The following is a 14,565-nucleotide window of genomic DNA, read 5'->3' as shown; positions in this document are numbered from 1 at the left end:
GCAATTATAAAGTAAGTAAATAAAATGAAGCATGTGTTAAAAAATAAAAAAATAAGAAATAAAAAATTTGAAAAAAATTGACATTGTAATAAAAAATCAAACATTTTTGAAAGAAAAAAAAAAGAAAAAATAAATATGACATTAATAAAATTCAATTCTCCAGTCTAAAAAATAAAAATACTATTAATGAATATTATAATATAATATAATATAAAATATAATATAATATGATATGATATAAAATATAATATAATATAATATAATTATAATATAATATAAGATATTTATTTTTTTGAGAATTTAATTTAAAATTAAATTCCATAAATAAATTAATTAATATTAAAAAAATTTTTTAAGCACAAACGAGATAAATTTATTGAATCATACATCAAATTTACATTTTTAAATTTACATAATAAGGCACTCTTATTTGAAGCTGGCCTTTGAAATTTTTTTAAAATCACTTATTCAGTAACAAATCTTGCTAATATTTATTCAAATTACTATAATCAAATATTATTATAATATAAATAATATATATATATATAATGTGTAAAAATTTAAAATTAATTTCATATGTATATTTATACATTTGTACAAAAAATACAATTATAAAAATCTGTATAAAGGATATTTCATTTTAATTTTTCCATGTCTGATGTATATTTCTTGAACCATTAGTTATTTGAAAAAATATTCCAATTAAAATTTGTTCTGTACAAAATATTTATAATGAATATAAATTTTAATTAAATAAAGATGAAATTGAGATTTTATAATAATTGTATTTTTTAAAATAAAATTAATATATATATATATATTTTTTTTTTCGTTTATCTATGCAATTAGTTCATTCCAAGACAAATCATTCACATATTGATCGAAACTTTCATTCATTTATCATAAAATATATAAAATACTAATTGAAATTAAAAAATAAATAAAAAATAAAAAAAACTTAGAAGATAAAAAATCAATATATTATAGATTAATAATGAATTAATATTTAAGAACTATTTACATGTTTTATTATAATTCTACTTTTATTTATTTACTTTTATTTAGATAATATTTATATTTATCATAAAATATTCTGTACAAAATATTATATTCTATTTTAAATATTTTTTCAAATGAAGAATTATTCTAAAGATTTCTAAAGATTTATGTGAAAAAATTAAAATAAAACTTTTACATAATATGTAAATTAATGTTCTTATTAGAAAATTATAAATGCTTCATATAATATAATGTAATATATCATATTTATATATATTAAATCTAATTTCAATAATTTAAAAGTATAAAATGAATTTCAAAAATTTTTCTTAAATAATGAATAGAATATTTAATTGAATGAAGTAACATAAAAATTTATAGATAATTATTAGATTATTTTTTACCGTAAGTAGATAGAAAGATTCTGAGAGATATAATTTCCCTATATTTATTTAATCGAAAAACATATTTTAAAATTATTATACAAATTTATAGTAAACTAAAATTTATGAGAGTCTACATCTATCTCTATTTCCTGAAGGTGCATCTTCAAGTGCTTGTCTATTGGTATTTGTTTCTTGCATTGAAGCCTGAAGAGCTCTAGCAAGAGCTTCATCTTCACTCATGCTACCTTGGTAATTTTTGAAAATCTCACCATTTCTTCTATTTAATTTCACATGATTTTCTAGAACATCAAGTCTTTTCTTTCGAGTCATTTCTTTTTGACCTACACATGCATGATCTGTTGGGTGCCTATGTTTTAGACAGAAATTTTTACCACAATCAGAACAATGCACTTGAATTACTTCTTTGATTTTACAACCTTTCATGGAACATCTAAAATGAAAAAAATTATTTTATGAAATTAATTTTTTTTTGTAATAAAAATTATATTCTCTTTTTAAAAAATATAAGATACTTATATTATAAAATCTTGTTTTGAAATATATATTTTATAAAGCTATATTATTATTATTATTTTATGTTTTAAGATAAAGTTCAAAATAAAATTCAACTGATAAATACATTTTTCTAAAAAGTTTAAGTTTAAGACTAAATTTATTTCTATTAAAAAATTAAAAATATCTTAAAAATAATATAATATTTAGATAATTATTATGAAACTAATATAAATAATACATAAAAATATATAATTTTTCATGCAATGTATAATAATATATATATAATATATAAAATAAATTAATTTATTTAATTTGTGAATATTTTAATCATATTTTCATTTATAAAAGAGCAAATTTATAAACAATATTCAAAACAACAATATAAACTTTTATTTAAAAAAAATATTTTATCTATTAAAAAATATTTTACCTATTACAGAAGATTTTCTGATTAGATGTTTTTAAATCTGATTGACATTCATTATCAATATGTTGTCCAACTGCAATATCTGGAAGATCACCGCGTTTAATAGGTATTGGAACATTACATAGAGGACATACTGGGACTTGAATATTTTTTTTATAAGCACTTGGACAATTATGATTATTGTATGATATATGTTCACTACAAAAAATTATAGAGCAAGCATCACACTTAAGAGGTAAAAAGTCCAATCGATTACAATTATTTTCTGAGCAATGCTTGCCTAAATTTGGAAATTCCATTTTCGATGAGAAAACCTAAAATAAAAATTATCAATTTAAAATCCTAATTTAAGATTACAATTCAATAAATTTTAAAAATCAAGTGAAATATATAATAAATAAAATGTATAATAACAAGATATATATTTAATGAAAATAAAATAGTAAAAGTAATCAAAATAAAATTAAAATTGCAAAATATAATAATAGAAATTTCTAGACATAAATGATTTTACAATTTAATTACAAAAATCATCATTCATTTTAATTAAATATTTCATAAAAAATGAAAAAAATTAGAACGAAGAAAATAAACTATAAAAAGAAAAAAATATTAATAATATAAATATTTATATTATTATATTAATATTTATAAATATAAATAGAAACAGAAATGTATATTATTAAATTAAATATAAAATTAATATATTGAATTTTTAAATTATTTTTGAAAATTTTGAATTTATATAAAAATTCATTTTTTTTTCAATTGTATAATTTTTGTTAAGTCATTCTATAAATGAATTATAACCTCTAATGTTAATATTATAACCTCATACTATTTATCTAATCTCTTTAATTTTATGAATTTAAAAATAAAAAATTATAAATTTATAATAATTTAAATAAATGACAAAAATAAATTAATAAAGAAAATTATAAGAATATGATAAAAATAATATAAAATTATTAAAGAAATAAAAATTATTATAGAAATACGTACTTTAAATTACACCCAAATAAACTTGTTATCTTTTTTTATATATTAAAATTATAATATTTCATTTATAGCACATATCACAATAAAATAAATATAAATTTGAATTAATTTAATTTAATATATTTAAATCTTCAAAATAAAAAAAACTTATATTTCGTTAAAATATAGATACTTTTTTTGAATATAAAACTTAGAATGTAGAGCTTCTTCAAACTGATAGAAGTAACTGATTTTTCAGATTTGACGCAAATATAAAGTATGCAAACTTACGAAATATATGAAATAATCACATCATTCAAAGATTAACGCGAATTAAGCATGATAGTTTTTGAACAAATCAAATATGATATCTTGATTTTAGAAATTAAATATTATAACTCATAAATTTGACTATAATTAGAAATATAAAATAATTTAAATTAATATTAAAAATTTTTTTTTTTACTTTGTTTCTTATATAATTATTTATTTCATTAATTTAAATATAAATTTTTATATACTTAGAATATTTAAACATAAAATATATATATTATAATGCATAATTTTTATTAAGTCATTTTATTAAGTTATACTTAGAATTCATTATTATAATAAAGATAAAATTTATTAAATACAGTTTTGATTTTATAACTAAAATTAAATTTTGGTATGATTCGAAATCAATCATTTCGTTCCTCGTTTCACCATTTTAAAATATGCGGAACATGGAATATACTTTCAGCTATTTACAATCATAAACTTGAGTTTGCTTTGTACTTATCACTGGAGCATAGTTTTATTATGATTTTTGAGCGCCAGGTGGCTGCATTTTTGTTGTCCGTCTGTCGAACAGTACAAGTCTCAGCGCCATTACATTGATTAATATCATTGTATTTGCATTCCTAATTTTCTCAGCAATAGCTAAATTCGAAATAAAAAAATCAGTCAATATGTCGACTAAACGTAAAAATCCAACAATCAAAAAAGGACGCGCGAAATCAAGAAAAGTTGAATATGACGAAGAGGACATCTCTAGCGAACATGATTCAGACGTTGATGACGCCGAAACCGGCTCGAATGTCGATGGTGAAGATGCTCTCGAAGATGATCTTACCGATGTCTCTAGTATCCCGGAATTACCGCCACCTGAGGTGAAATTATTTTTATCTTTATCATATGTTATTTTAAGTAAACAGAAAATTTAAATCTAGAAATGAAAAAAGATATTAATATTATAATATTGATAGATTTCAAAGCTCTGCGTTTTTTGAACTGATAAAAGAATTCATTTTGTTTATCAGATATCATTTTTATATAATTACAAAATATTATTATTATTATTATTAAAGTTTATGCATATAATATTAGTAAAATTTTCTATAAATCAGATTGTTGTTTAATTAAAGATATAGAAATTAAATAAAATAATGGGATTTGAATAAAAATTTATTGTTTATAAAATTTATTGTGATTAAAATTCAAAAATTATTTTTTATTGTATATTATATATTTTTTACATTTTTATTTACATTCTTTTTTGCATTTTTTGTAAATATTTGATTAATTATTTATAATATTGAAAAATTAGTTTTAAAAAAATATAAAAGCCAAATATAATATTAAATCTAGCTTAAAAAAATTTTTTTCATATTTGAATTTTATTATATTTGATTATATTTTATTATATTTGAATTTGAATGTAATATGTAAAAATAGAAAGAAGATAAAAAAAAAATTTGAATTTGATTATTTATTTTTGAATATATACAATTATTTATATTGAATATATACAATATTAGTCATTAAATCAAAATTATAATAATATGATAATAAGAAAATTAAACACAATAGATTATATATAATAAAAATATTATTCTTATTGATTATTAATTATATATCTTTATTATTCATGTACATATCTTTTATTATTCAAATATATATTATTCAAAGTCATTTTTTTATGCTTTTATAAGTATTTATTTTTATAAAAAAAATATTAGATGAAAAATATAAAATAAATATGTTCATTAAAGCTAAATTAAATGTTAATTATTATAATAAAAATTTTGATGACAAGAATCTAAAAAAGATTTAAAATATAATTTGGATTTATTATGTTAACTTTTTATATAATTTTTATATTTTACTTTATATTCAATGAATTTATTTTTTTATATGATTATTACAGGGAGGATGGGGTAAACCTGGAACATTACTAATGTGTGGTCTTACAAATTGGGATATGGCAGGCCGTAAAGCTCCACCAAAAGGTGTGAAAGCTAATGTAGGGCGCAGTTTATGGACGCCGCATACTTTTAAAAACTTAAATGGTTCAAGAGTCAGATTAGTTGCTTCTGGTCCAGCTGCTTCTCACAGTATTATTGTTACTGAAGATAATCGATGTTTAGCTTTTGGTAGAAATGATAAAGGTAAATGAATGAAAGATAAACAAAATTTATAATTAATTATTATTCTGTAAGTAAATGTGAATTAAAAATTTAAATTATATATTAAGATATATGATTTTTTTAACTGAATTTTAATAATTTTAACAAATTTTAAAAAATTTAAACAAATTTTAGTTTCAATATGATAAAAATATATTTTTTTATTTATACATATTTACATTTTTTATAATAAATTATTCATAAATTTTTATGAAATAATTTTTGCAGGTCAATTAGGTATTGGTGATACAAAACGTCGAGATGAGCCTACAGAAGTTACAGCATTAAAAGGTCATACTGTCATAGGAGCATCTTGTGGTCGTAATCATACTTTATTTTTAACAAGTCGTGGCATTGTATTTGCTGCTGGAGATAATAAATTAGGTCAATGTGGCGTTGGAAAATCTGATGCCTGTATTATTTCTGCCACTAAAGTAAAATATTCTGGTCCACCAATAGTAAAAGTAGGATGTGGTGCAGAATTTTCAATGATTTTAGACATTAAAGGTGGTCTGCACTCATTTGGAAGTCCCGAATATGGAGCATTGGGTCATAACACAGATGGAAAATATTTTATAACAAATACAAAAATGGCATTTCATTTTGAAAAAGTGCCTAAAAGGATCGTCTTATATATTGAAAGAGCGAAAGATGGCCATGTTACGCCTTTAGATCGTGTTGAGATTACAGACTTCAGTTGTGGTCATTATCATACAGTTGCAATTGATAGTAAAAATCGTGCTTTTTCCTGGGGTTTTGGAGGTATCGGTCGTTTAGGTCATAATGAACAACGAGATGAATTAGTGCCTCGCTTAATTAAATTTTTGGAACCTCCTTCACGTGGTGTAAGAGCTGTATATTGTGGCAGTACTTATAGTATTGCTATTAATGTACATGGATCAGCTTTAATGTTTGGACAAACAAAACGTACTGGAGAAGCGAATATGTATCCCAAACCAATTCAAGATTTATCTGGCTGGGAAATTAGATGTGTTGGATGTTCTCAAACTAGTGTAGTAGTTGCAGCGGATGATTCAGTTATTGCTTGGGGTGCTAGTCCTACTTTCGGTGAATTGGTAAATAATTGTATAATGAATAAATCCTTTAACAGACTTTTGCAGACTTCTAAACTAAATTCCTCTTCTTCGATTAATAATTACAGGGTTTCGGTGAAATGCGTAAATCGTCAACTACTCCGATGGAAGTGAAAGCGCTAGAAGGTTTGTACATTACTGCTGTTACCTGTGGTCTCTCTCATACACTTATGATTTGTCGAGATGAATCTGAAGAAGAAAAAACTAAAATTAACAAACTTCAAGTATATTCGATTTAAATCGCATAATTTGTAATTATTTGAAGCAAATTTTATTCGCATTATCATGTCAACATGTTTGAAAATTTTTCTATTATCATAAATAAGACTACATTTTTTAAGCAAAAAAGAAAGAAAAAACAAATTAAAATGAAAATATATTATCATTTTAATTAAGTAAATCGCTTTAATAACTTAAAGAAAAGATTGAAAGATCTGTGAACGATTATATTAATAGACTGCAAAAGACGTCCATACAAAATATAGACTTAACTGTTATTCTCTACTTTTAAAATTTCCATTTTTATTTAATGTATGAAGAAGAATTTATCATAGAGAATCCCATTCTGTTAGTAGCTCAGGATATAGACCAAACGTATCATAGATACAAAAATATATTTTGATACTTTGCTATTTTATTCACATGTACGCGCATGCGCAGACATTTCTCTCTCTCTCTCTCTCTGTCTCTTCCATTTTCTCTTTCTTCCTTTTCCCTGTTTTTAATAAAAATGAAAATAGTTCATGCACATAAAGAAATACAAAAAATTAAAAAAATTTTACAGAATTTAACAAATACTACCTTTATGTTTATTATTCATTTTAATCTATTGCAATGCAAATAGCCTATCATTGATTCATTACAATAGTACCTGAATCATTAAATCTGCAGAAAACATTTTTATGTACAGGGATATTTTAAATGTGACTATTGAAAAAAGATTTTATATTCTAAATGACTGTTTTTATAATAAACATACAAAAAATGTTTTTATAAATTCATTTACTTTTATTCATAATTACAAAATCTTTTTTAGCCAATTATGAAAAAAATAATGCTTCCTTAAAAATAACACACATATACATACACAACATTATTTATATTTTAATTACAAATTGTTTCACAATTAGTTTCAGTAAGAAAAAAGATATATTGTTAATAACTGTATTATATAGGATAATGAAGATCTTGTAATGAATTTGAACGATATGTTATAAAAACTCACGTATACGTATTATAATTAAGATTATCTAGGTCTCAGTAGTGAATATAATCGAAATTTTATATATAATTTTATTTTAGAATTGCTAAAAATGTAATACAAAAATTCATACAATTTTAATATGTCATATGTTTAAAAAAGACTGTAAGTAGAACCACTGCCACAATGTACTTGAAATCTTTTGTATTGTGATGAAATGAATTGAATACTTATTCATTCCATTCTATTTCATATAATATGTTATGCAATGACATTGCATTATATTAATAAACATGAAAAAAAATGTACAAGATAAATTACAAAATAAACGAGTTTTTTAAGTAATTTTATTAAAAAGTCTTTTAAATATTTATCTTTTATAAATTTCTGTTAAATGTTGACTATTGTTATTTCAAAGTTATTCTAAATAAAAAAATAATTAAATTTTTGTTTGATATATTGATTTTACAGGAACTTTCCTTTGAATTTAAAAATTTCAAAATTTTTTTAATGATTTTACACATTTCCAATATTGTTTTTTAATTCGATATAATTTTTGATAATCTTCACAAAAATCACAAGGAATATTATCTATAATCTTTTCATTTTCAATTAGTTTTTTTTTTAGATGTTTTTTTACCTATTTTAAAAATATTAATATTTTATATTTACTATATATTATATTATATTATAAATATTAAATATTATATTTTAATAAATATTATGAAATAATTATTTTTAATAAGATAAAATATTTTTCAAATATAAAAATAATCGTTATAAATAATACTGACGATAAGTTTATGATCCATTTTTATAGTGGATAACGCAATTAATTGTTGAACATTGTCCTTTTTTACTTCAGAAATATTATTACAAGTCCATTTTAATAATTGATATACTATGAAATGTATTGGATTTGATGGTTTATATTCTAAAGATGTAGCCATTGCCCATGATAATGGTACCATGATATTTTGTCTATAATTTTATTAAAGTTTAATTATGATTAAAATATATAATTAAATAGTTTAAAAATGTTTTATATTTAAATAGTAAATTTCTATATATTTATTGAATTTCGAGAATTGATATTTCGATTTTTTCTTTTTAATAAAATTTTAATATTTAAATATGTAATATGCTTTATTTTTGTAAAATATTTTATTGAAATAATTTTTAAAATATTTTTGAATATTTATATTTATTGAATGAAATATGTTTCACTAAACTATCTCGGATATTATTATAAGAGTATATACATAAGAAATTTCTTGCAGATGCTTTATTGAGCAATGAAAAAGTATACGTATGCTTTAATTAGATTTAAAATTTATTTTATATATATATATATATATATATATATATATATTATTATTATTTATATTAATTTTATTTAAAAAATATAAAAATGTTATTTCATAAAATATATAATATTCATAATATATATTTCATAAAATATAACTTTTTTTATTTTATTTTTTATTTTTTCAAAAATATTTTACTTTTTATTTTTTTAAAAATATAAAAATATTTCCAGAAAATAAACAATTTTCCATTATTGATTATAAAAAATAATTTTGTTTTTTTTTTATATATAAAATTATATATATTATAAATTATTATATATTTAATAAAATTAAAAAAAAAAAAAGATATTTTAATTTTAATAATAATTTTCAAAATTCTAGTCAATTCTTAGAAAAAGATACAAAGAAGATTAATATTAAAAATATAATTATTATTTACCTTAAATAGTCATTTTGTATAATCGATTGATATATTGCATTATTTTTTGATAGTAAATGACATTGACAAATACATTGCTGAAAAAAATCTGGTATAGTACAATAATCTGGTATACTAATAGAACTAGAAATGCTTTCTGAATTATTTGTTTCAATATTTTCTATTATTTCTAAACAACTATTGTTTGATTCCAATATAGTTAAACTGCATTCACATATTAGTTCCTGTAGAGATTATTAAAAATAAAAAATATAATAATATAATAGAATAAATTAAATAATTGTATTTAGACCTCCAATTCTGACAATTTTTCTCTCATTTCATTAAGTCCTAAATCAATTAACATTTGTTCAGTTTCTTCATCAATTCCATATTTTTCCACTAGTTTTATAACATTTTCTTTTATTCCAATATGTTTTAAGAATACAATTATTTTAGATGATGCAAAATTAATAGGAGATTGCCAGTTTAAAATACCAGGAACATCAATACCACTTAAAATTAAATGACGAAGAATATTTGGACTTTGAAGCATTATTCCATATATAATAATATTCCAACAATTTATTTCACTTAATCCTGTACATACTAAATTTAAAATTAATTCATCATTAAATTTATTCCAAGATTCTTTAAATTCCAAATTATATGGTTCTATATTGAATTTTTTAAAATAGAAAAGTTCACAATAACTAAGACTTATAAGTCCAAGTTTCATTGCTTTTATGATATTATATATAGACATTCCTAAAAAAATAAGTTAAATTAATTTTTTATCATGGATACTTTTATATATAGAGATACCTTTTTGTATTAATTCTTTTAGAACAGAATTACTATATAAGCCACTATGAATAGCAATCCATAATCGTGTATCATTTATACCACTAGAAATTGGTTTTAATTCATTTGATTGCATATTGATGCATTGTTTAAGTCTGTTTGTTAATAATTTCAATAATTTCTCTGTACTCCATGTTCCATATATCTGGAGTCCTTTATTAGTTAGAACAACATCTAATTTAGTTGTATGTAATATTTTATTTGATAATGATGATGAATATGATTCAGAAGAGATTTCACTATAAATAATAAATTAATTTTGTATACCTTATAATATAAAATTTAATAAAATTATTTAGTATAAGTTTAATATTATAATTACTTATATTTTTTATCTAAGTATTTATTAATTTCTTCATTATTTGTATGATTTTGATTTAACATAATTGCTTTATTTAATGACATATAAATTAAATTAATTTTCAAAATGACATGCAAAATAGTATTAAAATTAGTATTTTATTTCAATAGGCAATTGTTTCCATTACACAAAATAATATCATATTATTTTATTACAATTTAAATGTAAAATATATTTTTTTTTACAAATAAAATAACTTTTAAAGATAAAAGGATATAATAAAATTAAATAAATTTATTTAATATAAATAATATATTAGGTTTATATATATATATAATTTGTTTTTTATTTATATGCTTGTAAACATTAAAATTTATAACATCAATAAAAAAGTAGCGATAATTAACAATTAAATACATATACAAAACAATATAAATATTGAAATCGTAATTAAAATATATTTGACAAAATATTATATTTCTTGGGAATTAAAAATATCACATTTGTTTATGATTTGACATTATTGTTGTTCTATTAATATTTATTGATTATTAAATTAAATAAATACATAATATATTTACATGAATATTGTTGTTGCTACACAACAATATAAATTTTGTATTACAAATATCTATAAAATTTGACTATTTATTAAAGAATTAGAAATTAGAAGCAAGTAGTATATATATGTATGTATCAGTTAATGCATTAATAATATACGTTTTCTCAATTTTTTTTAAACAATTTTTTGCATAATATGCGAAATTCTGAATGAAAGAAAGAAAGAAAGAAAGAAAAAAATTAGAAAAATATAAAAAAAAAATGATTAAAAAAATAGAAAATATGTACATTGTTGAATAAAGTTATTAATAAATATAGAAAAAAATCTCAAATTTACTCATATCAAAAATTTCGATATTATTAATGCATAAATTTAATATATGTATATATCTTTGATAACATATAAAACATTTCAATAACATATACAAAGTAATAATATGCTGAATTATTTTTTGTATGTCTTCAAAATTCACACAATTTAATGTTTAGTTTTTGAATAGACCATATTCAAGTTATGGTTTCTTTACAATAATCACTGATAGAATTTTATATTACAATTGATTAAATCAAAGTACAATAGCAATTTGAATATGGTTCATGTGGTTGAGAATCATCTGCTAATTGTATCCCTCTTTGACCTCTGTGTCTTGTACTTCCTATATTACCATTACCATATGATTTAAGAAGAGTATGTCGATCCCAAAGACCAGGTGTTTGTATTATCTAATAAATAATATTAATTTATAATATTTTAAATTATAATTTTAAAGAAAATTATATCTTTTTATACCTTTTGTACAAGTTCTTCAAAACAACATTTGATTCCATCTGCTGTTTTAGCACTACTTTCAATGTATAGAGTTTGATGTCTTCTAGCAAATTGTAGACCTTCTTCAGTGCTTACTTCTCTGTTTGGTAAATCTATTTTATTACCCACTACCATTTTAATAATATCTGTTTTATTACAATATGTATTCAACTCATTAAGCCACGTTTCTAACTTCATAAAAGTAATTCTATCTGTAACATCATATACTAATATGGCACCCTGGCCATCTCTGTAATAACTAGGTGTCAGAGTACGAAAACGTTCTTGTCCTGCAGTATCCTATAATAATTTTTTAATATATTATTCGTACAAATATATAATATATTTTTTATAATATATTTTTACAACAAATAACTCTAACCCAAATTGCAAGTTTTACTGTATTGCCATCAATTGTAACTTGTTTAGTCCTATAATCCATTCCAACTGTGCTTTGCATATTTTCATGAAATTCATCCTCCGTAAATCTAAGAATTATGCTGTTAACAATAATTTAATTAAGTATAAATTACATTTATTCAATTTATTAAATTGTTAAATATAATAATTTATTATATTAAAGTAATTAAATAATTAATTTGTTTTGATAATTACCTTGATTTTCCAACATTAGATTCTCCTATCATTAATAATTTTAACACTGTTAATACGTCTTGATCCAGAACCATTATTATATATTATAAGTTATATCACTTGATATATATATATATATATATATATATTTTATTTATTTGTTTATAATGTTGACACTATTAAAAAATATATATATTTCATTGGAATTTTATAATTTTTAAATAATTCAAAATATATTAATATATTTCAATAATTAAAAAAAATTTTTTAAATTATTTTAGATTTTAATTAAGTTTTTTTTATAATTATATGCAATAAAAATTAAAAATCGTTTTAATAATAAAACAGAAATATATACTATGTTTTAAAATTTTTAAATGACTTGAAAATTGTTAATCATTTTTTATATAAAAAATAAAATAAAATTATTTAATTATTTAAGCAATTAATTGTACTTCACACAATGACATATTGCATTTGAGGTTAATTATATTAGAAATATTAAATAATTCGAAAGAAAAAATAAATAATTTTAAATAATTTAAAAAAATTTTATTTACGAATCAAAAAAAGAACATGTTTTTTATATATAATAAAAATATAATATATGTATGAGATTTAATATTAGTATTGTTAATGTATTTAAATGTGATATAAACCTTTAATTAATTCCTACCGTAAAAATACGTCATTCAAAGTTAACAAATCATATTATTCTTTTTTTGCGATATGTGAATTAAAAATTACAATACATAGTTAATATAAATACTATAATACTAAATATAAATAATATAATACATAGTAATTATTTTAAATAATGACAAAATTAACATTAAAATTATAATAATTATTATAAGATAATTGATGTTGTTAATCTGAGATATAAAAAATGTTCGTGCTAAAATTGAATATTTTTTTTTAAATTTAATATTAGTATTGTTAATATATTTAAATGTGATATAAGAATTTCATTGTGAGTTTAAAAATGAAAATGAAATGAAAATTTCAAAAAAAAATATATATATATATATATAAAATAAATACAAATAATATTTGTTCTCAAAATTAAAATAAAAAAATGCATTTAAAAATATCTAACAGATATTAATTTAATTGTATAAAAAATTTGTGTGAAATACATTATTATTTATAATAAAATATCATAATAAATTAGAAATAAATTCAATATTTAAAAAAAATTATATAGAAATTTTTTCAAAATTTTAAAATATATAATTTTATATATTCAAATAAGAAATAATATGGTGATTAATATTTCTAACCTCAAAAATGCGATAAGAGATAAATTTTATCAAAAATGTCAACTATTAAACAGTCAACTCGTATAGACAGTACTTAGAGATACTTTTTACATGATATAAACCATCCGAACAATCAATCAATATTTGTTCCAATCTTAAATTCAAAAAGAATAGAAGAAAGATGAATTATAATATATTAAATATGTCATTAGTTAGTTAATAAAATAGAATAATGAATTCGTGTGGTAAGTACTCACCAAGAAGGGAGCACTAAATAAGACTTAATCATGAATACATGAATACATCAAATCTAGATTAAAGTAAGTTTTCGTTTACTATAGTGGTAGAACGTTAAAACGAATAGGAGAAAAAAAGATGGCCGCTGATGGGCAGCCGTGA

General features: G+C 19.8%; 4 protein-coding genes across 7 annotated transcripts; 1 reads left to right on the top strand and 3 right to left on the bottom strand.

Moving 5' to 3' along the window:
• Nucleotides 1-348: 348 nt before the first annotated feature.
• On the bottom strand, nucleotides 349-3,734 carry LOC107995464 (AN1-type zinc finger protein 2A-like). Of its 2 annotated transcripts, none has more exons than XM_062079769.1 (3): nucleotides 3,598-3,734; nucleotides 2,332-2,642; nucleotides 349-1,836 (listed from the first exon to the last, which is right to left on the bottom strand). In XM_062079769.1, exons 2-3 carry the CDS (start codon nucleotides 2,625-2,627, stop codon nucleotides 1,506-1,508), a joined length of 627 nt encoding a protein of 208 aa, XP_061935753.1. In that variant the 5' UTR covers nucleotides 2,628-2,642; nucleotides 3,598-3,734; the 3' UTR covers nucleotides 349-1,505. The 2 variants fall into 2 exon arrangements, with proteins under 2 accessions (XP_061935753.1, XP_016908485.1); XM_017052996.3 differs by having other exon boundaries at nucleotides 3,331-3,622.
• A 242-nt stretch (nucleotides 3,735-3,976) lies between these two features.
• On the top strand, nucleotides 3,977-8,393 carry LOC107995462 (protein RCC2 homolog). The gene is made up of 4 exons (XM_017052994.3): nucleotides 3,977-4,457; nucleotides 5,495-5,735; nucleotides 5,982-6,829; nucleotides 6,916-8,393. Exons 1-4 carry the CDS (start codon nucleotides 4,257-4,259, stop codon nucleotides 7,084-7,086), a joined length of 1,461 nt encoding a protein of 486 aa, XP_016908483.3. The 5' UTR covers nucleotides 3,977-4,256; the 3' UTR covers nucleotides 7,087-8,393.
• Nucleotides 8,394-9,734: 1,341 nt separating this feature from the next.
• On the bottom strand, nucleotides 9,735-10,700 carry LOC107995461 (uncharacterized). The gene has a single exon (XM_062079767.1). The coding sequence runs from the start codon at nucleotides 10,540-10,542 to the stop codon at nucleotides 10,084-10,086; it is 459 nt and encodes a 152-aa protein (XP_061935751.1). The 5' UTR covers nucleotides 10,543-10,700; the 3' UTR covers nucleotides 9,735-10,083.
• Nucleotides 10,701-11,443: 743 nt separating this feature from the next.
• Nucleotides 11,444-14,564, bottom strand: LOC107995460 (ras-related protein Rab-18-B). Of its 3 annotated transcripts, none has more exons than XM_062079765.1 (5): nucleotides 14,424-14,564; nucleotides 12,926-13,080; nucleotides 12,693-12,810; nucleotides 12,293-12,610; nucleotides 11,444-12,225 (listed from the first exon to the last, which is right to left on the bottom strand). In XM_062079765.1, the coding sequence occupies exons 2-5, from the start codon at nucleotides 12,997-12,999 to the stop codon at nucleotides 12,064-12,066; spliced, it is 672 nt and encodes a 223-aa protein (XP_061935749.1). In that variant the 5' UTR covers nucleotides 13,000-13,080; nucleotides 14,424-14,564; the 3' UTR covers nucleotides 11,444-12,063. The 3 variants fall into 3 exon arrangements, with proteins under 3 accessions (XP_061935749.1, XP_061935748.1, XP_061935750.1); XM_062079764.1 differs by lacking the exon at nucleotides 14,424-14,564 and adding an exon at nucleotides 14,188-14,320; XM_062079766.1 differs by lacking the exon at nucleotides 14,424-14,564 and adding an exon at nucleotides 13,564-13,589.
• Between the last annotated feature and the right edge of the window lies 1 nt (nucleotide 14,565).

This window comes from Apis cerana, linkage group LG9, assembly GCF_029169275.1.
Source record: "Apis cerana isolate GH-2021 linkage group LG9, AcerK_1.0, whole genome shotgun sequence".
NCBI lineage: Eukaryota > Metazoa > Arthropoda > Insecta > Hymenoptera > Apidae > Apis > Apis cerana.
Note: the sequence above shows the minus strand (reverse complement) of the source record. Positions and strands in the feature narration are given on the sequence as shown.